This window comes from Manis pentadactyla, chromosome 4 (genome assembly GCF_030020395.1).
Source record: "Manis pentadactyla isolate mManPen7 chromosome 4, mManPen7.hap1, whole genome shotgun sequence".
NCBI lineage: Eukaryota > Metazoa > Chordata > Mammalia > Pholidota > Manidae > Manis > Manis pentadactyla.
Window position 1 is genome coordinate 80,815,799 of NC_080022.1, and position 26,292 is coordinate 80,842,090.

Genomic DNA, 26,292 nt, shown 5'->3' on the forward strand with positions numbered 1-26,292 from the left:
TTAAGCTCTGAGACTACCAGAAAATAGTTTTATTATCTCTACAGTTTTTGCTCAGCATCTGTTGTATGCAAAGTGGTGAGCCAGTGGCTGTGAAGGATTTAAAGTTGCACAGCCCTCTGCCCTTTGGTTGCCTCAGAGAAGCACAAGACTCTCCTTGCTGAGGGAAATAATGTCACCACCTCATGTTCACTTTCTCTCACGTCCTCTTCTCAGTAAGTTACTGAGTCTCACTATCTCTCCCCACCCCCCACCCTGGAGCCTGGGGTACACATCCCCACAGTATAATGTGCACTGAGCAGCATTGCTCCAGAAAGCTTTGAGCTGGGAATCCCATCTGTGGGTCATGGAATGGAGACTGCCTTGGCAAGGAGGTCTATTTGCTCTCTTCATCCCCAAGTATTTTGAAATGGTTTGGCTTAAAACTATTATTTTCTGATTCTTGGTGAGCTTTTATATGAATAATTAGAACCCCTGTGAGGCCCTGCCTCTTACCATCACTGCAACAGAAACACACTTCATCAGTGTGGAAATGGCCTGGTGCTTTACAAATGAGGCCTTGACATCTTTAAACATTTACAAAGACAAGCTGGCTCTCCCATCCGACCAAGGATCCATTCTCACCTGTGCCTGCCTCTTTGTTTCCTATCCTAATTACACCGATGACATAGGATCCAAATAAGCTGGGCAAATGGACATGAAACCTAGATTCAGATAATGCCCAGCTGGCAATGGATAATGTTTACATGCACTGCTAACTGGGTGTTTTCTTTGAACCCTGTAAAGCAGACTTGACCCAGAACAAGACTTGTGTAGTCACTTCCACCCAGCGCTGCAGAATCTTGATGAGACAAGCACTCCTGTGGTAATAACTCTCACAGAAGCTCACACAATGACAGGAAGCCTCATAGACACAAAGAATGTCTAAATACCAGATGATGTACACCAGAGAGACTGGCGAATTCACATAGTTTGTGATCAGTACATTTACGTTTTATTTTCTCCTTAAAAATAATACACATATATACACGCAGAGAAAAGCAGATCCACTTGAAACTAGAGCAATATTGAAGTCCAAGCTACTAGTAGGATGCGCCTTCTACTGATGCGCTTTCTACTTCTGTGGTCTGGATGAGAAAGGTGTTGTATATGTTTGGCTGGGTCAGTTTCGCCATCAGATGTTCCAGGTAAGCAGGTCAGTTTTGGTTTGCTTCTGAAAGAGTCCCCTTTGGAGTTTGTTATGCAGCACACGCACGTGTTCTGCTGCCCAGGGATTACTTAGGCTGGCTGCTGATCAGATGACCATCTGGTGAGCCCTCCTGCACTTCCAGCAGCCCAGAGCTCCTTTCCAGCTGCAGTGAGGAGCACCAGGGCAGATCAGACCTGCGGAAGGAGATCAGATGGACTCGTCATCTTGGCTTTCTGAAGAAATGATGCCACAGTTTTTAGATTTTAGAACTTTAACAGCCATCAACCATTGAAAGAAACTTAGCCAAGGGCATGGTGATTCTGCCAGATCACCACGGTTATGGGCTTTGTTGTGTTTCCTTGTCTGCGCAAAGGCTGGACCACATGATCCCTCAGGTCCCTCTGGCTCTATGGCACCAGCACTGCAAAGGCTCACACCCTCTGTGTGCACATGCTGACATCTTAGAGGGAAGCTACACCTTTTGTGCTGTTTCCAAAGACTGTCATGGTATCTTTTGATTTGCTTTCTAGCAAGAAATTTACCATGCTCTTCCTGCCTTAAAAGCCAAGAAGTCATGATTTGGGTCATCCTCGAGATACAGAATTCCCTACGTCTACTTACTACAGAGATGGCTCCTGGGAAGCATGAAAATTTGACTGGGGGATAGATGGGGTGATACTGGAGCTGGTGTTGGGGACAGCAGCTCTAGACCAAAGCTCAGGCACTAAGTCTGGCTCCTGGAGATGCAGATACCAAGGTGACCTTTGTAACTGGAGAGACATGGTCCCTGTTAGAAGGTGCCGAATGAACTGAACCAATATCCAGCTATGGGGGTGGGGAGAGGTCAGTAAGAAGGGGGTTGGATGTAGGCCTACTCAGTCTAGACAAAATGTGGCTTATCAATTATCTGGTTTAACAATCACACAGCCTCTTAAGATGACTCACTCATCTAGTATTTAGGGCTAAGAGCATGCTTTGAAGTGGGGCAAGGATCCCAATCAAGGCTGCAGATACTCTGAGACAAACTGATAAGGATATGTTGTTATCTGTGGAAACTTTGTGCCAGTGTGTAAGAATAAGGAGCAGAAGTTGATCTGAGTTGTTACTGATTCTAAAAACACATGTGATGGTCATACAGTTATTAACCCATTGAGGATGTTTCTAAGTTGACTGAGCATCTATCACCTAATCATCTGTCAAAACCTTGACCCTCACTTGTTTTCATAAAACAGATTGTGAGACTCCACAAAGCCTCATCCCGAAGATATTTTCTAGGGCTGAGTCCTTTAAGAATTTAAAACATTCTTGATAGACACACTGATCTCTAGATAATGAAATGTTGGTGTGGTCCTAATTCATAAACTGGGGCTGTGAAGCCATCAGATCGCTGACCCTCCTGACTTGCTGACCCTCACGTTTGTTCAGAGGCAAGTTGTGATTGTTTTCTAGAACTCATTAAGAGAAACCACCGTTGTCTTGTTTTTAGGATACTTTAAAGAAATCATTTTAAAGTGGTATAATGTAAACAAGAACATGTTTGCTATTTGGTTCATGACATTTATTTATATACAGTGCTATACAGAAGGATTTTTGCAAACTTTTATAACTATCATAAAGTTAAAATTATGTTTGAATCACAAATTTATTATAAAAGTATACCAATTTAATAAACATGATGCAGTAGGTTTTCTAATATTTGCATGCTAAAACATAATCAAAAGAATGGAAAAATTGTCACATCCAATAAAGGGGAGAAGTTTGGAATTAACTGCTGCAGGTCACAGACTGTCAGCAACCCTTGCCTGACCCAGACAGGACCTGGTTTTAGCCCTTGAAGAGAGACTATGCTAGGTGGGGGTGGGGTGACCATTGGTAGTTCTAGGAAACACTTTTGTTGCCCAATTATGTATTCTAAGTTATAAAAGAGATTCATAACTGCAAATCACTTTCAAAGAAAAATTTTCTACAGGTGTAAATAGCAAATGCAAAATTTATAAATGAGAGAGTGGCTGGAAAATCTTAGCAGGATGGTCTTACTTAGGCATTTCTGGGCTCTCTGGAGGAATGGGGGCAGAGTCAATCTTGACAAGGAGCCATTAGGTCTTTACTGGTTAAGAGGAAGGGGAAAAATTCATCACACAAGCATGGCTTTGGAAAGGAGTGTTCTAATCATTAGCAGTATTGGCTTTTTTCTTGCAATTAAGAAACTGGTAGGAGGAATGAGAATTTCAGCACATCCTTGCTTATTGGAAAATGCTTTGATTTTTTTGATTTACTTTTCAAAGAAGTCTGGAGAGAATGGTGGGCTAATTCCTCCCTTTAAAATCCCAGGCTTAAGCCAAAGCACCTGCACTGGTGCTTCCTCCAGTACTTTCTTGAGCTTTCTCTCTCTCTTTCTGGGGAACTGGGATGGGGTAGCATGCTCCTTACACTGGGAACTGTGCCAGGGCAGGAAGCACCTGTCCTAAGAGTTTTCAGAGGCCAGGAGACATACCTACTATTGCTTCTTGCTCCATCATCTTCATATTTTTATAAAGAACAAAGAGCCCTCTTCCTAAATGAGACAATAATCCTTGCTCTAACAAAATATGTCCATTAATGAAATGGAGTGCTGGTTAATGCTCTTCCTTTGGAACTCATACATATGATCAGACAAACATGTTAAGTATCCCAACAACCCAAACTCTCTAATATTCTCTTTATTATTCTCTCCTGTCTTCTCTGCTTCTTATTTTCAAAATCCACACTTTTTCCACTGTAAGCAAAAACACGTGGGAAAGGTTTTTTTCAAAAATACTCTCCCATTCCATCCAGATGGTTTCCTGATTGTAAAAGGAACCTGTACAGCTGCTGACCGCAAAGTCCTTCAGCACAGGACCACTGGGGAGTGGCACAGATGTGGTGGGGACATGGGAGGCCCAGTATGGGTGGGGCTCTCTGCAGGAGGCATATCTGGGCCTCGGGGGCTCTCAGGCCCAGGGGAACCGTTCCTGAGCTGTGGGTGTGCCTCAAGCAGTGGACTGTGACAGGGTGGCAGAGGTACCTTGGCTTGTCAACTGGCTCCAGCAGCTCGAGGGTGTAAAGGGAGGTCGTGGCTTTCAGTCTGCTGTTTAGCAAAGTTCACAAATACCTGGAGGCAAGAAAAGAAAGAGAGTAGGTAGATGTCTCTAGAAAAATGGCACACGCACCCCACGCCCCACTACCCACTTTGCTTCCTCATTTCCACAGTTAAGGTACGACCCTGCTGAAGCAGCTGTATCCTGCAGGAGGGGAGGCTGGCCCACCCAAGGAAGCCCTGCTGCCAGCGCCCTGGACAGGGCTCTTTCTCAGAATTTCACACTAAGCCAAGGAGTTCCCGTGGGAGGACTCAAAGGAATTGCATCCCCAGAGCTTGGCGTAAACAGGCAAGGCAGCTTCTCAGCGAGCAGAGGCCTCCTAAACCCCTAAAGGAGAAACTAAAAACAAAAACAAACAAAGAGGACTCCAGTCTCTTCTTTTTTCTGTTCTTTATTCAATGTGCAATGTGGCCAGGACTGTGGCTCCTGCCTTATCTGCTTGTGGCTGACGGGAGGTGCTGGGGAGCAAGCTCCTCAAAGTGTAAACGGAGACTTGCCTTGCCTATTTCCACTGCCTCCTTGAATAGTCTTTAATGATGTTTATTTAAAACAAATAGCAACAATAAAAAATCCCCAGAAACAACTCAAATATCAAACAAATGAATGGATAAACAAAGCATGGTGTATACACCCCACACACACACATATACACTAAATGGAATATTATTCAGCCTTTAAAAGGAGATTCTGACACATGCTACAACTGGATAAATCTTGAGGACATTACAAGTGAAATAAGCCAGTCACAAAAGAACAAATACTGTATGAATGTACTGATATGAGGTGTGTGGAGTAGTCAACAGAAAGAAGAACAGTGGTTACCAGTGGCTGAGGGGAGTGGTTAATGGGAAGTTATTGTTCAATTATGTAATTTTTACCATAATAAAAAAAGTGATCACAGTAAAAAATGGGACACATGGCATATACATTTAACAGAACTCACCGAATGAGACACTTGAAGTAGATGCATTTGATTGTAAGTAAATTAAGCATCAGGAAAGTTGATTTGAAAAGAAAAATAATCCACCACCACAAACCAGGAAGGATGAAATAAAGTCATAGTATAGTGAGGAAAGCTGATGTATAGTCAGTGAAGTTTTCTGATGGCTAAATTATTGCTAGAAAACAATTTCTGATATACCATATTTTTTCCTAATGGACAGAGGAACTAGAGTTAAAAATCAGGCATGTTGTGCTCCCTCTCTGTGGACTCCAGCCCAGGTTGGGAATTCCAGCCTAGGCTTTGCATAGCCCTGCTCTGCGGCTCGGCACCCCTTGGGCAACTCGCCTGGTCCAGCGTGGTCTGTGTGACCGAGTACTCCTCAATGAGCAGGCTGTCCTTGTGGGAGATGAGCAGCTGGAAGATCCTGGCCAGGGAGGAGGAGGAGACCTGGAACTGGAGCATGTTGTAGTGTCTCTCCCTCTGCACACTGCCTGGGAAATTCCCCTGGAAGAACTGCTCCACGGGATTCAGGTCAGGAAGCAAGTCATCCTTTGGGGATTTGATTTTCATCGTGACGATGTAGCCATCTCCAAACCTAGGGGACGCACACCAAGGCAGGGCATAGGCCTGTCAGTAGTTGGGTCTAAGGCAAACACCAAATAAGGAATAGCCTCATCAAAAATACTGGAGAGAAAGGCCCGTGCTATATATATGTTATATATATTAGGAAAATAAAACCAACCATTGCTCAGGGGAAGTAGTTTTATACTAGTGTCTAGAAGAGGCCTGAATGCCTGTGTGGTGAAGTGGGTCACCAGACCTGACCTCAGCTTCCTATATCTAATCCCTGGAGACATGGATGCTTCCCACTCCTTTGCCTCTCACAAACCTGCTGGTCAAAGGTACTTATAGCCCCATGCGGAGATCACAGGCCGCCCATGAAGGCCTGTGGGGCCGGTGCTTCCTCAGGGGGAAAAAGGGGTTCTTCAAGAGACTGGGCAGGTGGGAGTAAAGACTTGGGAAGGTGGCATGAGCCCTCACCAGCCCATCTGTCTGTTCCCCGCAGCTCCCCGCAGCCCTCACCAGCCTGTCTGCACCCTCCAGCTCCCCATGGCCCTCACCAGCCCATCTGTTTGCCCCCAGCAGCTCCCAGCCATTTTCTGCATATGCCCCAATCAGGAGCCCCATCCAGCAAGCCTTCAGCCTCAGGCATTTAGCCCACTAGATAGGAATTCTTTTGGCATAGTGGTTTTCTCCATCTTGCTGCAGACCAAGGCCCAGATGCTACCTGCCTGTGCCAGTGGGATAAGGGGCAGCAGGACCCTCCAAAGTGTCAGTAGAGAGTGCAGGACCTGGTCGACCCCCTCAGAAGGTAACAAAGGCGACCCCCCACCATATCCTTACTTGTACTTGAGGTGCTGAATGGTGCCCAGACACTGAAAGGCACCCTTCACCATGATGGCCAGCCGAGTGCACAGGGCCTCACATTCTTCCATGCTATGAGGCAGGAGACAAAGTGAGGGTGGGCGGACTCCTGTCTGCCCACCTGCTCCACCCCACCCTGGCCCCTGGGAATCTCTTGCCTGTGGGACGTGAGGACCACAGCTCTCCCTTCTCTGATGATGCTCACGATGGTGTTCCACAACATGCGCCGCGCCTGGGGGTCCATGCCCGTGGTGGGCTCATCCTGTGGGGAGGCAGAGAGGGCAGGGGGCTGCACTTGGAGGCAGCCTCTCCTGGCTACTGCGCTCTCCTTGGCCGACTCCCTCCCAGCATCTCTGATCTCTGGCAGACGATGCATAAAGTCACTCCCCAGTGGGCGAGACCCAGGGAACCCAGGTGCAGGGATGGAAGGCAAGATATGAATCAGGAGAGTAAAGAAACGACATTCACCCCTCCAGACCCATTTCAGCCCATGAATGGGTTAAGGCTGATTAAGGCAATGTTAGAATTACCTTAAAACAAAACAAAACAAAACCCTACACATATGTTTGTTAGGAGGCTGGGAGATAGCCCAGGTGACTTTTCTGGATGCTTCCAAGTTCTACAACCCGTGCCCTTATAAACCCCAAACCTGTGTGAGTTTAGTTCTGGCAAGAATCACATGAACCTTTGATCCAGGCCCGTGCCCCTGTCCACTTCGATCCCAAACAGAGCTCCTCAGGCAGTAGTCATTTCTGACCAGACACTAACATTCCAGAGAGGGCCTGAACTCCCCTGCTGGGAGCCTGTGGCCACACAAGGGACTTCCCAGAAACCCAGAGTGAGAATGTGCTGTGACTCCAGTTTTCCCCGAGAGCTATGATCCAAACACTGGGCTGATTTGCTCAAAACGAGCCGTATAGGGATCCAGACAAACACAGACATTGGCATTTTCTAAACCCACTGACCCAACCCCAGAGATGCAGTACTTGGTTAAAGTTCTTGGGCCCATCTGTGCTCTGCAGCTCCCCACAGCCCTCACCAGCCCATCTGTCCCCAGCAGCTCCCCACAGCCCTCACTAGCCCATCTGCCTGCCCCCAGCAGCTCCCTGAGGCCCTCACCAGCCCATCTGTCCCCAGCAGCTCCCTGAGGCCCTCACCAGCCCATCTGCCCCCAGCAGCTCCCTGAGGCCCTGACCAGCCCATCTGTCCCCAGCAGTTCCCCACAGCCCTCACCAGCCCATCTGTCCCCAGGAGCTCCCCGCAGCCCTCACCAGCCCATCTGTGTGCCCCCAGGAGCTCCCTGCGACCCTCACCAGCCCATCTGCCCCCAGCAGCTCCCCGCAGCCCTCACCAGCCCATCTGTCCCCAGCAGCTCCCTGTGGCCCTCACCAGCCCATCTGTCCCCAGTAGCTCCCCGTGGCCCTCACCAGCCCATCTGTGTGCCCCCAGAAGCTCCCCACGGCCCTCACCAGCCCATCTGCCCCCAGCAGCTCCCTGAGGCCCTCACCAGCCCATCTGTCCCCAGCAGCTCCCCACGGCCCTCACCAGCCCATCTGTCCCCAGCAGCTCCCCACAGCCCTCACCAGCCCATCTGTCTGCCCCCAGCAGCTCCCTGAGGCCCTCACCAGCAGCACCAGTGGTGGGCAGCCTATAAGCGCAATGGCTGTGGAGAGTTTCCGCTTGTTGCCTCCACTGTAGGTGCCAGCCAGGCAGTCTGCGTAAAGAGACAGGCCCAGACTCTGAATACTCCAGTTTGCCACCTATGGAAGAGAAAGAGATCTCATTTGGGAAAGACAAAAAAAGCAAACACCCCCAACCTCCACCAGTCAAAGTCTGGGCCCCAGGATCTCACACCTCCAGGATGACAGACCCAGCTAGGCTGCAGCAGGGCCACCTGCTGGCTCATGGTGTGGCTTAGTGCCTTCATACTCCAGATGTCTCCTTTCCACTCTGTGCCTTAGATCCTGGTGTGGCTTGGTTAGCTCAGCACTGTTGGGTGCAAACCCTTAGAAATGGCCTTGAGCCTTACAAAGAGCAAAACAGGGCTTGTCACCTCAGTTCCTGGACTATAGCTGGGACTGGAAAAGGAAGAGTCCAAGGGTCTGTTTGAGAAGATGGTGAACTCAAGACTTGTGGATTCCACCCCTTAACATGGTCACACTTGAAGTGTATCTAATACATATTCATTGAGCAACAACTATGAGCCAGGCATAGTTGGAGAATAATGGTGAATATAGCCACTGCTGCTGTATTCACTGATGGGGTGGGGTGACAATCAATAAACAGAATAACAACAGATTACAACAGTGTTTTGAGGAGACTCAGTAGGAAATTATGACAGAGAATGCCCTGTGCATGTGCACAGCAAGAACACTAAGGAAGTCTTTGGAGACAAGACCAGCATACTTCTGCCTCCTGCACTTGCACCTTGGCCTGAAAGTTCTTCCTCTAAATATCCACATGGCTCACTGTCAACTGCCTTAGGTCTTCATGCAGAAGTCACTGTCTCTGTGAGGCTTTCCCTGGGTCACCCTGCTAAATGTGCAAACCCCACCCTAACCATTCTTCCCTGCCTTATTTTTCCCCTTATGACTTTTCCCTCACAAATGTGCTATGTGCTGTATATTTTACTTATTTATCTATTTATTGTCTGTCCCTTCCACTAGAATGTAAGCTACATTTTAAACTTTACTTGGAATAGTTTCCAACTTACAGAAATATGTAAGAATAGTGTAAAGAATATTCATAAACCCTTTATTCTCTTTTTCTCTCTCCTTCTCCTTCTCTCTCTCTCTCACACACACATGCACACAAATTTTTTCAGACCCATTTAAGATAAATAATGCACCATGAGCCTTCTCTCCTAATTACTTCAGTGTCTTCCATTTCCTAAGAACAGGGATATTCTCTTACATAACCACAGTAAAGTTGTCAATGTCAGCAAATTTAACGTTGTTATGATACTTTTACCTCATCTACCTTTCATAGTTTTGTTTTGTCATTTGGCCCAAAAATGTCCTTTAAAGCATTATTTTCTCTCTGGTACAGAATGCAGTCTATTATTCAGTCACTGTGTCTACTTAGCCTCCTGTAATCAGGAACATTTCCAGAGCCTTTCTTTGTCTTTTATGACTTCAACACTTTTGAAGATGACACTGTGTTTTTTTTAAATAGAATGTTCCTTTACAGTTGTCTGATGTTTCCTCATTATAAGATTCAGGTTATGCATCCCCAGTCAAAATATTACATCACTGAAGTTGTATCCTCAGATATCACATCTAAGTGATATGAACCATCCCTTTTCTCCTATTTATTTATCCATTTAACAGTATGGAGTTATAAATTCCTTCTTTTCCCCCAGTGTTTTACAACTTATCATGGTATTTAAGTATTTCAGTGCTCAGATTGTCCCATATTTATTATCCATTGGGAACACCTTCAAGATGACTCATCTGTACTTGTCACATGACTCTTTATTTTTAAAATACTCTTCTTTACTTTCTGGTATAATAAGATGTCCCAGGGTCATTTTATAACTATGTTGTCCCAGTGCTGGAATTTATCATTTTCCTGAGGAGTCCTTTGAGGGGGGAATGGTATTAGAAACCAAAATCTGGATGCTAAGTGTGCTCATTGCTATTGGGGTATTTTTGCTTCTTGGCCCTTTCAGTGGACAGATACGCGCATACACAAACATACATAATACACACATACACATGCATATGTGTAATATATATGCATATGTGTAATATACATATATACATGTATGAATGCATGCACAAACATGCATATAAACATTTCATGAGTTCACAGTGATATCTCCAATTCCAATCCATCCCCAGAGGGATTCTTTCTTGCTTTTCCAATTTCCATGTTTGTATGTCCCTTCTTCCACAGTGAGAACTCTGCCTTCAAAGACGATTAATACATTTATTCCTTTACTTAATCCTACAACACATCTAAAATTGTTTCAGAATTGCTTTTCACATGCCACTATAAAAAACAAACTGACTAAAAATAGCTCAGAATTTGTTTGTAGTTTTTTCTTTCTGCTCTACTTGCCCAAGATTAAGGATATATAGTCAAATACTACTTCATTAGTTATTTGTATTAATTATTTTCTTCTGTATGATTGTAGTGTTTATTTGAAATAAATTGGATTAATTTGTTTTATTTTGCTTTCAGTGTTAGGATTTTCTTTTTGCTTTCATTTTTATCCCTTTTCTGTTCTTATTGATTTAGTTTCTTTTAATATGTAGAACATTAACAGGCTTCCAGAAGTCAAAACTATAAAAAAACGTCTCCTCAAAGAAATATTTCCTCCTCATTCCTTTTCACCCCATTTCTCTCTTGTCAATCACCAAATTCATTGTTTTCAGGTTTACTCTTCCTGTGTTCTATTTATAAAGTTAAACAGACATAGGTAGGTTTTCTTACTTTCCCTACTTTCTTTCATTAAAAAGTAGCATTCCATCTGTACTCTCTTGTACTTTTCTTTTTTCACTTAATAATATCTCTTGGAAATAACTTCCTATCAGTTTGCAGAGACTTTCCTTGTTCTTTCTCTTCTGTCCTTTCCTTTCCTCTCTGCTTCATTCCTTTTTTTCCTAGTTGCATAAGACCTTACTGTGTGTATATCCCATAAATTATCCATCCAATCTCCTATACCTGAACAACTATGTAATTTCCAATGTTTTGTGTCCACAAATGCAATGAACCATCTCGCACACGTGCATCTGTACTGGTGGGGAGGTGTGTACCTTCAGGGAAATTCTCAGACGTGGGACTGCTGAATTGAAAGGTAAATGTATGTATTGTTTTGTTATGTATAAAGGTAGGGTTTTTTTTGTTTTGTTCATTGCTATACACCCATCTTCTAAAACAGTACTTGGCACATAGTAGGCCCTTAGTAAGCATCTGTTGAATGAATGAATGAATAGATAGTGTGCTCCAGCTTTTCCATGTCTACATAAATACACTTTCATGAGATAAGCTATGTTTACCAAACTCCTGAGTGGCCATAAGAAATCAGTTTTTACCCTCTCGATTTCTTCTGCTGGTATACCTCGAAGCCGGGCATAAAGATAAAGGTGCTCTCGACCCGTGAGCAGGTCATCAACTGCATCAGACTGAGGACAGTAGCCCATACTTTGATGGACATCAGAAATATTGGTTAAAATGCTGCAAGAAAAGAAAGCAATTAGGAAATACCTTTATAGAGGGGGTGACCAGAGAGCTTCTGATCAATGGATAAGCAAACTGCCTCTTCTCCTCCTTTACTTTGGAAATGTGCATAACATTTAGGAATCAGAGCAGGGACCCTATGGTTAGAAATTGATGAATTTCAGGAGTTCTGAACTTTGAATTCAGTCAGATACTCCTAAGTTTCCATGTCTATAAATTAAATACCTGTAACTGAAGTCAGCTTTGGTTTTGAAGTGGATCACATCACATGTGAGTTTAAAAACAAAGGGAAGATCAGACTTAAGAAATGAGCAGTGTTTTTTGATCCCTTCCAGACATTTGGGAAGTAGCTAGAGAGGATGCATGCTTCCCGATGGCAGTCAACTTCTCCATCTGTAATTATTGGCAGAGATACAGTCAATGAAAGAGGAATCATTCTGATCACCACCCAGAGCAAGAGGCTGGCAGAGAGCAGAAATGAAGTGAATTTTGAGTTCTATCAACTACCTTTGACTAACATATTCTCACCCACTAGAAAATATATCGTCTTGGTGAAAAAATAAACTGTCCATAGATTGGCCTAATCTCTTCCCCCTTCCCTCATAGCTTTATTCCCCCTATGAATAAAGGAAGGAAGCAATAGGATGGGACACAGAGAGGCCCCCACTATAACAAAAATACTTCAGGTATGGCTGGGCCAATTAAAACCACCCAGGGAAGCAAGGAGGGTGCCTCACCAAACTCACAGGAGCTGCTCCGTCAGAGAACCTCAATCCTGCATCTGAAACCTGTAGTCTCCTTCTAGTTTCCATCTCTGTTTTGTTCTCTGGGTGTCAGACTGTGTCTTACTTGGAGTATAACTTGATGTCTCATGGTAAATCCTATTATGTCCTCCTACCCTCTTCCCCTTGCCCCACCAGGACTTGTTTTGTTACCATTGTGGAATCATTTGCTTGGCTACAGGCTAAGTTGGATCTGCAGTTGAGACAGACTTGGCCATGACCTTGCTCACCCCTGCCAGTCGTTTTGCACTAGACCCAACAGGGATGGCTGGGGAAGGCTGGGGAAACTAATTCATCCTGTTTGAGCCAGGACTGAAACATGTCAGGGCTCCCCCTGTCCAGTGGGCATGGAGCCTTGTTGACGATGGTTCTTAGGTGAGGGAAGGAGGACCTAATTATGCAGATACTGGGCAGACGTCTGCAGTGCCTGACTGCACCTGTAAACCAGGGTGGAGGGCTCCTCTGGGCACATCTAATGTGTGTGAGCTCTGCTGTTTAAGGAGCAGTCTGGGAGGAGATAAACAAGTGCAAGCTCAGGATCTCCACCCTGTCCCATAGAGGACCAGTCTGTTTACTCACACCTTATTACAGAGAGCAGCAGGCACTCTCTGGAATCCAAGGGCACATGCCAATTTTCCACTTATAAAGGCTTCTTGGCCCAGCAAACCCAAGCATCAGCACAGAAACAACCAATGTGGATTGGGGACCCCAAGAGCCCTTGAACCAGCTCCCACCTAGAAACTCAACCCAGAGAAAGGATACTTCATCACAGGGGTTCTTAACTGGGGAACCAGGGATCCTGCAGGGTCATAAATGTCTTCAGGGCTCAGTAAATTCCCTGAAACTGCAAAAAATGTGTGGAGGGAGGTAATGGGAGACAGTGGTATGTTTTTATAGGGAGAAGGTGCAAGTATCCTTTAGATTCTCAAAGGAGTCCATGACCCCAAAAAAATGAGAACCATTTAGTGCTTCCCATGGCTTTCTGAGAAGCCATGCTAACAGAGGACTCTCTTAACAATCACAATTCCATTTTCCAAAGGGTTTGTGTCTTACAGTTTTAGGACTATGCTTGCTGGGAGGTCCACTCCTCTGTACAGGTCTTTCATGTCTTGAGTCACCCTCAGATATAGGATCGATGCTCACTCTCCCTATGTCGGGATGCGGACTTGGCTCAGGATCTATGAGAGACACCCTGAGACAGGATGAGGACACTTACCTCTTGCCTCCTACAGTGGCATCGCCTGAGGTCACCGTGGTGTCCCCAGTGAGCATCCTGAATGTGGTTGTTTTGCCAGCTCCATTCACTCCCAGGAGGCCAAAGCACTGAGGGAGAACACACAGAATTGCCCTCACCCTAGAGCCCAGGACAGTCTGGGATGTCAGGCCCTAGGCCAAGCGTGTGGGTAAGGGAGAGGCATTCAAGACCTGTGCTGCCATTATGGAAGCCACCGCCCACATGTGGCATGGAGTAGTAGAATGTGCCACTCCAAAATAAGGCACTTTGGCATAAGGATAATTTTGAGCTGAAAGCAGTTAAGAAGATGCAGATGTAAGAAAAGCTCTCTGCTCTCCCCTATTTGCCTAAAAAAAGGACATGAATTTAAAAAGTATCCCCCATCCCCTCTCTATCAGGAAGGACAAAAGTTAATCACCAGAGAGATAACTTTAGGCCCTTAGCAGCTTGGAGGCAGCCCCAGAGGAATCTACACAACCACCTTTACTAATTAGCCCATATCTACCATTAGTGTCCCATGTATTTGCCTTTCTACAATTTGAGCCTCAGAGACTCAAGATCCTTTCCCTTGGTCTTGTCACTTCTCTAAAAATGTTCCTTTGCTAAAATGCTATATAAGCCCAAACCCTAACCACCCGTTTGAGTCATTCACCTCTGATTGCTCCCCTGTGTATGTGCGGTGCACATGTTAACAAGCTTATATTTGTTTTTCTCTTCTTAATCTGTCTTTTGTCAGTCCAGTCTTCAGCGCCCCAGGCAGAGAACATAGGCAGGTAGTAAGAAAGAGAATTTCCCTCCCCAACAGTGGCTACTGAGCATTTCAGACACATCTAGTCTGAACTGACATGTGCTATAAGTGTAAAACACACATTGGATTTTGAAAACTTAGAATGAAAAAAAAGTAAAATATTAATAATGTTTTATATGAATTACATGTTGAAGTGATAACATTTCAAATACATTGGGTAAGATAAACAACCAAGATTAATTTCTCCTATTTTCTTTTTATTTTTTTCATGTGACTAGAAAATTTAAAATGACCTGTGTGCCTTGCATTTTATTTCTGTTGGCTCGCTCTCCTCTAGAGGGGAGACGAGGCCTGTGCAGAAGCTGGCTTCCTGATGCCCTTTCACATGCGATCTGCAGACTACCCACCTCTCCAGGGCGGACTCCAACGCACAGCCTGTCCACTGCTGGGCTAGAGGTGCTAGAATAAATCTGCAAGATCCAGAGAAACAGGACTGAGTGTAGAGAGGGTCAGAGCAGGGAAGGGAAGAGACAGCAAACAGCAAGGGATGCTTTAGGTGAAAACTACCAATACAAAGGGGCTACATATCGACATGGGTGTTCAGAGAAGTACTCCGAGTGCTGAGAAATCTAAGCTGACCCTCTGTGCACAAATGGAGTGGAGAAAAATTTGTGATGCTCTGTTGTGTGGCCCTCACTGAGGTTAGTTCCCAAGATGCATGATAGGCGAGTACACTGGAATTAGATATTCTTGAAGACGAGTTAGAACACAGAGATGATAGCACCACATAAAATTAAGCAAGCAAATCACTTGTATAAGTCTATCAGTTATTCTATAGAAGGCAAATTACAGCATCTTGCCATCTCTGGTTCCAACTGGCATCTCCAAACTAACACGCCCACACCTGTTCTCTTACCTTGGTCAGTTCATTAAGGCTTAGAATATCAGTTTTGTTTCCCCCACTAACAATTCTTTGTCTTTCTTCAGCCACATCATCATCTTCATCTATGATGGGCTCCTTAGTGGTCACGGCAATCCTAGAGGAAGGAAGGGGTCAGGATTGGGCTGCATACAGCATCCTTGGCACTGTCCTCTTACTCTTTACCTTCTTCCTCTTCCCCCACTTCTGCTCTAGCCTGGCCTTCCATTCCCCAAGGCTTGAATTCTCAAAAGGACTCCCAATAGAAGAGGCATCAGGCAGAGAGGGAAGTGCACGTCCAGAGTCAGCCCCGGTTTTCCAGGCCTGGCCTTCCCATGCATGACCCTGGGCAAGTCACTGAACCTCTCTACACCTTACCTCCTTCACCCATAGGACAGGGAGGGGACAGTCCTGTCTACCTCACAGGGCTGTGGGGAGGGAGACCGTGGAATAGCATGTGTCTTGAACTCTGGCAGCTGTTGTCATTATTAAATCACTTCAGCCATGGCAAGCACTCTGCAAATGACAGTTACTAGCAACCAATCCTCCTCCTTCCTCACGCCCATCAGGTCACCTCATGCCTCCAACCCCTTCATGGTCCTCCGTCAGCTATAGGATAAAGTCCTGACTCCTCAGCTGGAATCCCAGACCCTGCAGAGGCCCTGCCCACCTTTCCCATCCACTTGAACTGACTCCTTCACTAGTCATTTGATCTACTCTTGGTCCCCAGCCTGACTGGCCTTTCCCAGCTGTGGGCATTTCCAGTGCCTCTATGTTCTCTTCCCTCTGTCCTGCCAGCGGAATAGTCCACACCCTTACAGACAAAGCCTCTCCTCTGAGACCCTCTCTGACCCCCTTGGCCTACTATCTTGCCTTCTACCTTCACTGGCCACAGTCAGTTCATCACTGTCTCATCTAATAAACTTCCTACTGATTATCCAATCAACCCACTTTTCTCCATCTCCCTATGCCCCCACTCCTATCCAGGCCACCACTGTCTCTTGCCTTTGTGACAAGAGGGCCTGCTGTCTGGTGTCTCTGCTTCTAGCCCCAGCAGATCATTCAGTTCCCTGATTAAAACACTGCAACAGTTCCCTGCTGCCCCCTTACATTCAAAGTCCTCGCCAAGGTAAGGGGGCATTTCAGGAGCTGGCCAGCCTACCTCTACAGGCCCATCTCAATCCCCCCTCACCCTCACCCTTCATGCCATCCTGAACGCCTCACACGAGGCATGTCCTCTACCAAGAGCACCCTTTCTTCCTCCCTTCCCTTCTCTTTGCTTGGCTGCCTGAGTATGGGCTGGGCTGGGGGCTTCTTGGAGCCAGAGGTTGTGGAATGCTTCTCAGGTCCTCCTTTGGGCCTACTATGTCAGGACTCATTCAACTTTGTTGACCAGAATTTGGAGTTAATGGTTCTACTTTGATCAATATCTTTTTGCTTCCCCCTTTACCCCAAGGCCTCCTAAAGATGTTGCCAAAGCTGCAGAGGGGGGCTGCAAGGGCTCAGGGCCCCACGGACAGTCCCTCACGATTGCCTCCTGTAGCTACCACCATGTCTGGTCATGCTGTCTCATTCTAGGTGTGCTGACACATTGTCTCATTCGGTCCTCACAACTCTGTGAGGAGGGACATAGACTTGTTTCCAATAACTTGGTTCCCCATGGATCAAAACCTAAAAACAAGTCCTCTGAATCTTTATTTACATGTGACGGACTCAACTTGAGAGAATGAAAGGATAAAACAAAATGAGCTGTCCAGGAAAGTTTGTTCTGAGGGCCCAGCGATTTGCAGTTCAGGCGCCTGGCCTGAGCCCAGTAAAGACCAGCCCGGATTGCAGAGCGGCTGGCTTCTGGGAACTCGAGTGCCCTAGTCAGAATGAGGCAGGGCCTGGAGTAGGAGCCTGAGTAAGGATGGTAGGGCCAGGCTGCATTGCGGTTGGCAGCCCCCTCCCCCTGGGCAGGTGGGGGGCACCATCACGGCCTCTTCCCGCCCCCTGCTCCTGGCCGCACTCACTCAGATATCACACCCATGTTTCTGGTCGCTTCCTTCCCTGCCCTGTTCCCTCTCTCAAGCCTCTAATTAGCAGAGGAGCCTGCTTGTCTATTTTCTCATGAAGGCATAGATCTATTTCCTAGTATTTTGAGTACCCCTTAACCATTATCATTTGCAATACTATCCTCCAATTTAAAATGAGTATTTGTTAATTAAATGAGAGAGATTGAATATTAATGATTGAAACTAATAACATTGTGTTTTAAAAACTTTAAAGTTTAGATTTTTCACAAACTGGAGTGTGCCTATTTTAATATGTATTTCCTTATGTTATCAGAGCAAGCCAGGCTTTGAGAATGTAAGAATCCATCCTGGAGTGGGGACCGCGCGGTTGTGAAGCGAAGTCCCTGGACTGTGCCAGAGCTGCCCTGGGCACCCTCAGGGCAGCAGCTCCTCCGTACCAGCGGGTGAGGAAGAAGTGGTGCTGGAAGAGGAGGGTCAGGAGAAGGTACGCCACCCCTTCCACCGCCATGGCCGCCAGGTACTTCCCAATCAGCTCCCACTGGAATGGATTCGAAGAGTGCTCCTCACCTGGGACAGAGGCCACAGAAATCGACAGGAATTTAGTTCACTCAGCTACTACCCCAACTGTCCCTAAAGATCTCGCCGCAAGGCATGGACCCATGAGGCCAGACTTTATGCAAGGCAGTTAGAGAGAACCACATGGGGGCCTCCTCTTGCTCCTCAGGTCGGGGGGGAGGGGAAAGAGCCTGCCCTTGACCCCTCCTGTGGCTCCTCAGCCACAGAAACAGAGGCACACTGATCTCCTCAGGAGCCCCTAGCCCTAACTCAGGCTGCAGGTCTGGCATCGGAACTCCCGCTGCAGCCCTCCCAGCCTGGAGGCCCGGGCCATGCTCCGTGGCCCTCAACTGCCACCCACCAAAACGGGCATAGATGTCTGTCACGGCCTGGCTCAGCGCCAGGTCAATGAGGCCACGGCCCAGGCAGAAGTGGGGGAAGATAACGAGCAGCTTCCTCAGCATGGCATTGAACCTGAGCAGCGTCTGAAACACAGAGAAGCAGGACAGTCAGTAGCTAGGGCAGAGGTCACCTGCTCCTCCTGAGTGGGGTGGGGCTGGGACTCACGTGGCAGGACCAGGGTAATGCCCACACATTGAGGGGGGCCTGGGGGCCAGACAGGCCACAGCAAGGACTTGTCCAGCAGGTACAGAAGTGTTGGAATAGTCATAGGAGGAGCCTCTGGCCCGACAGCCTGCCTGGGGAGCTCTCACCGCAGACTCGCCTTGAGATTACACAGAAGCCCTCAGAGACGGTTGCTGCTCAGAGATTACAGCAGCTGCTGGGAGCCGCCCAGGCGCTCTCTTCACTGGGGGCCACCATTGGGGACTGAGGCTCTTTCACCCACTGTATCTCAGTCCAGCTTGTACCTAAAGGGAGCGAGCGCTGACACCTCACAGCTCTGCGTCTCAGCTCCCATTGGACACTACGGCTCTCTGCTGCTGCCCTCAGCAGAGAGAGGGCAGAGACTCTCTCTGGTGTCTGTGCTGAGTGGGTAGGTGGTCAGACTGTGCTTGCTGCCTTAGCCTGGAAGTGTCAGGAGGACCTCCCCCAAGAAGGCAGAAGGGACACCGCGGGAGGTGGGTGGGTTGGGCTGTAAGGGATGGGGTGGGAGAGGAGGCTGCTAGGCCACTGCTGCCCACTTACTTGGCTCATCCCTGGCATGAGCTCTTTCCTCTCCGGCGGCACACCTTTGCTCATGTGACCTCGTCTCTCTCCGTCTACCTCTCCCCACAGTCCCCACACCACTACTCTTCTTGGAAGGCATTATGCTCTTTTGCCTCCAGGCCTTTGCACTTGCAGCATCTATTAACAATTGCTATTAGCAGGAAATAATGCTCTTCCCCTGCTGCTCTCTGCAGATTCCTACCCTTTAGAAAGCTAGCTCAAATAACCCCTTTTCTCATGAACCTTCCCACATTCCCCTGGTAAAACAGCCACTCCTCTCTTACAGGACTTACCACACTGCCATGCTTAATAATTTTTTACCTGCCTACTTTCTCTATTCGTCAGTGGTCCCTGGAGGACAGGGACTGGAGCCTAATCATTTTGGTGTTCTTCCTAAATATTGTGCACATGATCAGCTCATAGTAGGCACTTCATTATTTATTACATAGGCTAATTAAATTCTACTTATTCTAGGCCAGGCTCAGATAGAATTTCCTCCACCAAGATTCTCCTGAGCCCTGCAGCCCAGCTCCCTTGGCCCACTCGGATGGGCAGCCTTTTATCAGTCTTGCTCCTTTGATGCTCTGTCATACACTATCTTATGGAAGGCCATGTACTATGGTTTATAACTGTTCCTAACTTGATGCTCTGGTCATTTCCTGCCTGGAACAGAGTTCCTGAAGAGTAGGGTGAGTGGATCACTCTGGTTTATATGGGCACATTCATCATGTGGCTTGTATGGGCACATCCACCGCTGGTTGATACCACTTGACTGGGCAGGGACAGCAGCTCCTGGGACCTGGGGAGCCTCCTGTGGGATGCTAAGAATTTCTGCAGCATCTGTCTATCCAAAGATTTATGTGAAACCAACCAGCTTTTCTTCAGGGCAGGGAGTGTACTCAGTAAATGTTGGCTGAATGAGTGCAGCCCGCATGAGGAGGAATGTTTTAAATTGCTTTAAGCTAACTGTTTAATTATTCTGAAGCAATACACTCTCTTAACACTTAGTGGGCTGTAAGCCAGTGACAAAACAGCTCTGACGAGCAGCATTTTCAGTCCACTGGGATGCTCTGGCCACTGCGGGAGGCGGGGGCAGGGATGTTCTATATTCTCATCCATCTCCCTTCTGGGGTCTGACCATGACATGGTATATTTTTTATGGGACAGAAGGGGAGGTGCTTCTTGCTTAGTGGCCACAGAGGCCTGATGCAGTCAGGGAAAGGCTCACCGTCAGGAGGCCACGGGACTGGGTGGTCAGTGTGGTTTGCCCTGGCTCCTCCCAGCAGGGCCCAGAGGCAGAGTGGGAACAGGGAGCCCCGCAACAGCAGGTGTGATGCTTGGTGCCCACCCTCAGAACTAGGGAGACCTAGTGCAGGAGGGAATGGCGAGAGAGGCTGCTGGGGAAACAGGCATGTGGGTGAGCCCACCAGTCTTTGGGAACGTTCCCAGGACAGCTATGCCCAGGGCTCAGGCTTGGAGCACAGAGAAAAGACAGCCATTGTTTAAGCATTCAGTCTGATCAGTTCTTTCTGGGCAAGGAGAAGTCGGGGGGATATGGGCAGGAAAACTGGGCTTCAGACCTCATAAGTATGAGTCATCCACTCCTAAATCCCTAACCCTAGCCTCAGGATTAATCTTTATGTAGAATAGTGTATGTTACTGTCATGATTTGCTTAAGAAAGTGAGAGAAAGAATATACATGCATATATATATGTCTCCAGAACACCAAAGCTCAAATGGAAGGTGCCTGTAGAGAAACTAACTGGGAAACAGGGCTAGGAAGAAGACTTTTGATTGTGTGCCTTTTTGTTCTTTTTAAATCCTAAAATATCACGTCCGTATTACCTATGTGTTTGAGTGTGTATATGTGTATAAAACCTGACTCTGAAAGTCCCCAAGGAAACCTTCTTGAAGGAATAAGAAAATATAAAAGCTTAGGATAAAGAAAGGTCATTTACAGCTTGCAGAATGAGCTCAGAAAACCCTGACACTCAGAGCATGCAAAGGAACAAAGATCTTAAAGAAAAAAAGAAATGAAGAAAGGATGAGAAAAAGGAAGAAAGGGGGAGAGTGGGAGGGAAGGAGAAGGCAACATTCATTTATGTGCCAAGCATGTCCAGCCACGGTGCCCGCTGTGGCTCTGCCTGACCATCGCATCCGGAAGCCAAGAAAATCATGCTCACCTTGTTGTCCTCAAACAACTCCAGGATGAAGGTGATGGCACTGCTGTTGACACCGATGAACAAATTAGCACAAGACAAGGCCACGTAGGCTGTGCTGGGGACATCAAACAGGAAGGATGCGGGGTACATCATGGGGATGACTGCCCATCTGTGGGAAATGACACAACTCAGTGGGATGAAGTTCCGACTTCCATGCCATCTGCCAGCCCCCTAGACATCCGGTGGCATGAGCTGACAAGAGTCCAAGACGGACCAAAGAGATACTCCATCCCTTGATATTTGTTCCTTATCTTTGAATGGAGGTAATAATGTCCTCCCTGAATAATACCTCATGGGGGTTTTGTGAGGAGCAAAAGAGACAGTAGCTGATGTGAATGTATTCTGTAAATTATACAATACATAGGAGAATTCTCTATCCTGAAATGCTTCCCACTCTAGTTTGGATCAGCAAAGCTGAGCTGAGATCCTATCAGGTTCATTTTTATAGTTCACTAGAGCTGATGTGTCACAGTCACACTGGTTTCTGAACTGTCTATTTCCAAGAGATGAACAGAAACCATCGTTCCAGCAGGACTCTGCTGGCCCACTCAGGAAAGGCCAGGTATCATCTCCATTTTACAGATGAGGAAACTGAGGCCCAGGTGGAGTGAATTACTTGTCCACAGTATGTATATAGTAAGTTGTAGGCCTGGATATAAAGTTGCATGCTTTGTGCTCTAATTCTACTGGGTTTAATCCCTGTGTCACCCTCTGGCCCTAGCTCAGGAGCAGCCTTTAGCTGCAGTCTTCCATGTGCAGATAACTCTTGGCCAGTACAGACAGAAATACAGAGATGCACATATTGGCCAGGGATGAATCAGAATCAGAGCTAGGTGAGGAACTGGGGAGTGAGGATTCCCAGACTTTGGTCAGGCCACAGTTTTAGTGGAAGAAGATTCAGGCCATGTGAGGCATCTCCATTGTCCCTGAGTGGACTGGTCCTCAGGACCTGGAATACCTCTAGGGGTGCAGTCAGAAACAGAAGCCAGACAGAATCCTGCCAAGCAGATGCAGACCCTGCCAGTGGCTGGCAATAACCTTGCTACAGAGCCTGCTCTCTGTCGGGTGAGCCTGCCCCTCCGTGGCTTCCAATTTGGTGGCATTAGCTAATGGCTCAGACAACTCACCCATACAGCATGAGTAGTGCAACAAGGGCAGGAAGATTATTTGGAGAAGTGTAGGCTTTCTTCTGAAACCCCATGAAGATGCCCACCACCAGTGCCACGCTCACAGTGTAATTCATCTGGAAGAGACGAGGAGGCCAAAGCAAACAGTTCACCTCTCTGGACCTCTGTTTCCTGTTCCTTAAAACAGGGTTGGGCCAGCGTCTCCAGCACTTACAGCCTGGGATTCTGATTCTATTAGTCTAACCAGTTCTTGATGAGCAAGCATGTGGTAAGTTGTCCCCAGTCCTCCTCTCTGTGCAGGATCCCCCACCCCACGCCACCTCCTGTGCAGGACCTTCAGTCCATAACTTTTGAAAGAATGAATTATAAAATTCCACCTGATCTCTCATTCTCTCTAATTGACCACAAAGGCATGTTAAGTCTCCTTTCTAAGCAAGTCTTCAGAATTTAGAAAAACTTAAAATAAAGTCCTTCTGTTCATGAAGGTCAACCAGATGATACCCTTCTATTGTTTCTTCCCTTTTCTTTCCTTCCTACACAATTCAGTCCCCAGGCCATTAGGATAGACAGGGAGAGGTGAGAGGCCACACAGTGGAGGGGAGGCATCAGCATCAGAGTGGTCCTGAGCAGGGCAAGGGCCTGAGAAGGGTAAGGGCATCCTGTGGAAGTGGGCTGGGGGTGGAACTGGAGCCCAGCGGGGGAAGGGGAGATTGGTCTTGTGTAGGACATGAGAAACAAAACAGAATGAGGAGGACCTCCAGGTTGGGGGGTAGGCTGGAGCAGGGAGAGGAGGGTATCTACATGGGGGAGAGGATGGTGGCAGAAATGGTGACTTCCTACAGGTATTGCTCAGGTAGGTTAAATGAATCAGGGGTAATGGAAGCCAATTTCTCACTCTTGGAGAAGGGAGTTACACATATGGAAACACAGAAAACCAGAATGAGCTTGTGGTGTTGGATTGGAACTAGGGGTTTTAGGGAGCTCACATTCAGTGTGGAGATAGAGAAGTACAGATATAAATGTATGCGTGTCTATGTAGACACATACACATCTCTTCTAGTCTTTCTACTGAGAAGGCCTGGGACAGAACCCAGGGGCAGTGAAAGTATTTACACACAGATCATGATTTCTGAGGGACATTTTCCACTGGAGGGAACCAGAGATCCCTGGGAAAATGGCTCATTCCAGGTAGGGTGGGGGGGAGGGAGGTGCAGGAACTCTTGCTGTACCAGAGAGCACAGAGGTGCTCAGGGAGGATGGGGCGCAAGTCAAGGTGAGGCAGAAGCAGCTTGACAGGGCGCCCACTGCCCCAGCTAAGGGTAATGTGAGCACCAACATAAATAGGAATGGTACAAGTCTGTAATCCACAGATTAACACAGGATTAATGCAGATATAAATAAATAAATGAATGAATAAATTGGTATTTACATAGCTTCAGAGTACCTCTCCCAGGGTTGGAGCAGGTGGCAGTGGGGGAGGGATGAGGGGAATAAAGGGGCACAATAATTCACAATCACAATATGAGTTGGTCAAGGAAAGGTTGTACAACATGGAGAATATAGTCAGTGATTCTGTAACACCTTTTTATGTTGATAGATAGTAACCACAGTAGAGGGGGTGAGGATTTAATAATGGAGGTGACTGTTGGACCACTGTTTGTACATTTGAAACCAATATAGGATTGTATATCAACCATATTTCAATTTTAAAAATAGTACCTCTCATCCAAATTCTTATTAACTATAAGGGGGAAAAGACTAACTTTACAGTAGAGAAGTTTGATGGATGCCATTTTAATCAAGTGACAAAAGTGACCTTTACCAGTAATGGGAAAATTGAAATCAGAAGTCACTGGATAGGATGCAGTGGGAAGAACAGAGCTCCTGCTTCAAAATACTGCAGCATAACCTGACACTCATCCTGAGGAAACATTGGGCAAACACAAACAAATGAACATTCTGCAAAATAATTGGCCTGTAATCTTCCAAAGTATCAAGGTCATGAGTGTCAAGGAAAGACTGAGGAACCCTTCCAGGCAGAAGGAGACTGAAGAGACAGGAAACTAAATGTAGTGTATGCTTCTGAGTCAGATCCTTTCTATAAAAGACACCACTGAGTGGGGCCTGAGATGAGGTGAGGAATCACTGCTAGTTTCCTGATGTTGACAGTTGTGTTGATTGTAATGGGTGTGTCCTCATTTGTCAGAGGTACACACCAGGGATGCTGGTGAGTGTGTGTGTGGGTGAGAAGGGGCATTTTTTTGAGAAGTTACTCTCAAATGGTTCAGGAAAAGTCTTGAATGTAATACCTTTTCTAATTTCAGTTTGTGAGTATTTCAAAATTTAAAAGAAAAGAAAAATATGACATAAAAAATTATTGAGGATAGCAATTTAAAGATGGTCGCATGAGAGGTGAAGCAGAAACTTCTTCCCCAAACCACATATAATGTGAAAATATAGCAAATACATCTAATCCTGAAAGAGCAACAGAAAGAAGGCTGCAGCAGACTGCCTACACCTGGGAAAAACAGCAGACCTCAAGGAAGAGGGTAAAGTACCAAAGCGATGATCCAGAGGGAGCCAAGCACTCCTCCCACCCCAGCTCACCATGGGGAGGAAGAGGAATGGAGCAGGGATGGGGTGGAGGCCTAGGACTGCTGAACACGCAGTCCTGGAGATCTGTTCTAGGAGAAAGAACCTACATTACATGGTGCTCTGGAGATGAGTGGGGTTGGAAAGCTAAGACAGGCGGAATACTTGGAGTGACTGAGATTCCAGCCACTTATGGAAAACACATATACATGACTGGCTGCTCTGGGACAAAAGAAAGGTGGGCAGTTTGAGAAACTTCCTAATAGTGAGAAGGCTGCTAAAAGGGTAAGGATTGCACAGAGCTTGCTGTTCAGTGGAAAGGACAGGTGGACAAAATTGTCCAGGCATACTCTGTCCAGCAGGTTGGGAACTTTCAGGAGTTTCAGGCGCTCCATCCCCTTGGCTGGCTACACATCTATGATGCTCCCCACTGTGATATGCAGCCTGATGTGCTTTCTTCCCCACCATCAACAGCTTGCAAAATGGTTGCCCCCAACATTGTGCCAGGGCAGCCAGAGGGCAGCCCTGGCTATGGCGGCTACAAGCACAAAGCACAGAGGCTTCTCCCTGCACACTCGGCCCACTGGCCCTGGCAGTGGGGGCAGGCACTGCAGCTGGTAAGCAGGAAAGATCTCTTTCCTCTCTATAGGCACCAGCACCACTCGCCTGTGACCCCCGCCATTGTTCCAGGGACTGAGCAGCTCCAGAGAGTAGAGCCTCTGGGCACTAGAGGATGCCACCTACAAATATGAAATGTCAAAGGAATCTGGTTCAAACCAAAATCCCACAAACACCAGAGAGGGCCAAGTGAAACTGAACTCATCAATCTTTCTGAAAGAGAGTTCAAAATAAAAATCATAAACATGCTAACAGAGGTACAGAAAAATATTCAAGAACTCAGGGAGGAATTCAAGAATGAGATACAAATGTTGAAGAATACAGTATTTGAAATGAAACATAAAATGGAGGGATTTAAAAGCAGATTAGATGAAGTAGAGGAGATGGTAAGTGAAATAGAAATTAGAGAACAGGAATACAAAGAAGCTGAGGCATAGAGAGAAAAAAGGATCTCTGGGA

The 26,292-nt window shown here is 46.8% G+C and overlaps 1 protein-coding gene across 1 annotated transcript in view; it reads right to left on the bottom strand.

The window, feature by feature from the left end:
* Positions 1-1,271: 1,271 nt before the first annotated feature.
* ABCA4 (ATP binding cassette subfamily A member 4) overlaps positions 1,272-26,292 on the bottom strand; it is a 129,434-nt gene continuing 104,413 nt past the window's right edge. The window contains 14 exon segments of the mRNA XM_057499461.1: positions 1,272-1,349; positions 4,230-4,316; positions 5,591-5,840; positions 6,650-6,742; positions 6,829-6,932; positions 8,296-8,430; positions 11,710-11,851; positions 13,853-13,959; positions 15,026-15,088; positions 15,535-15,655; positions 17,990-18,119; positions 18,469-18,592; positions 21,458-21,605; positions 22,624-22,739. Coding sequence (XP_057355444.1) covers positions 1,272-1,349; positions 4,230-4,316; positions 5,591-5,840; positions 6,650-6,742; positions 6,829-6,932; positions 8,296-8,430; positions 11,710-11,851; positions 13,853-13,959; positions 15,026-15,088; positions 15,535-15,655; positions 17,990-18,119; positions 18,469-18,592; positions 21,458-21,605; positions 22,624-22,739 — 1,698 coding nt within the window.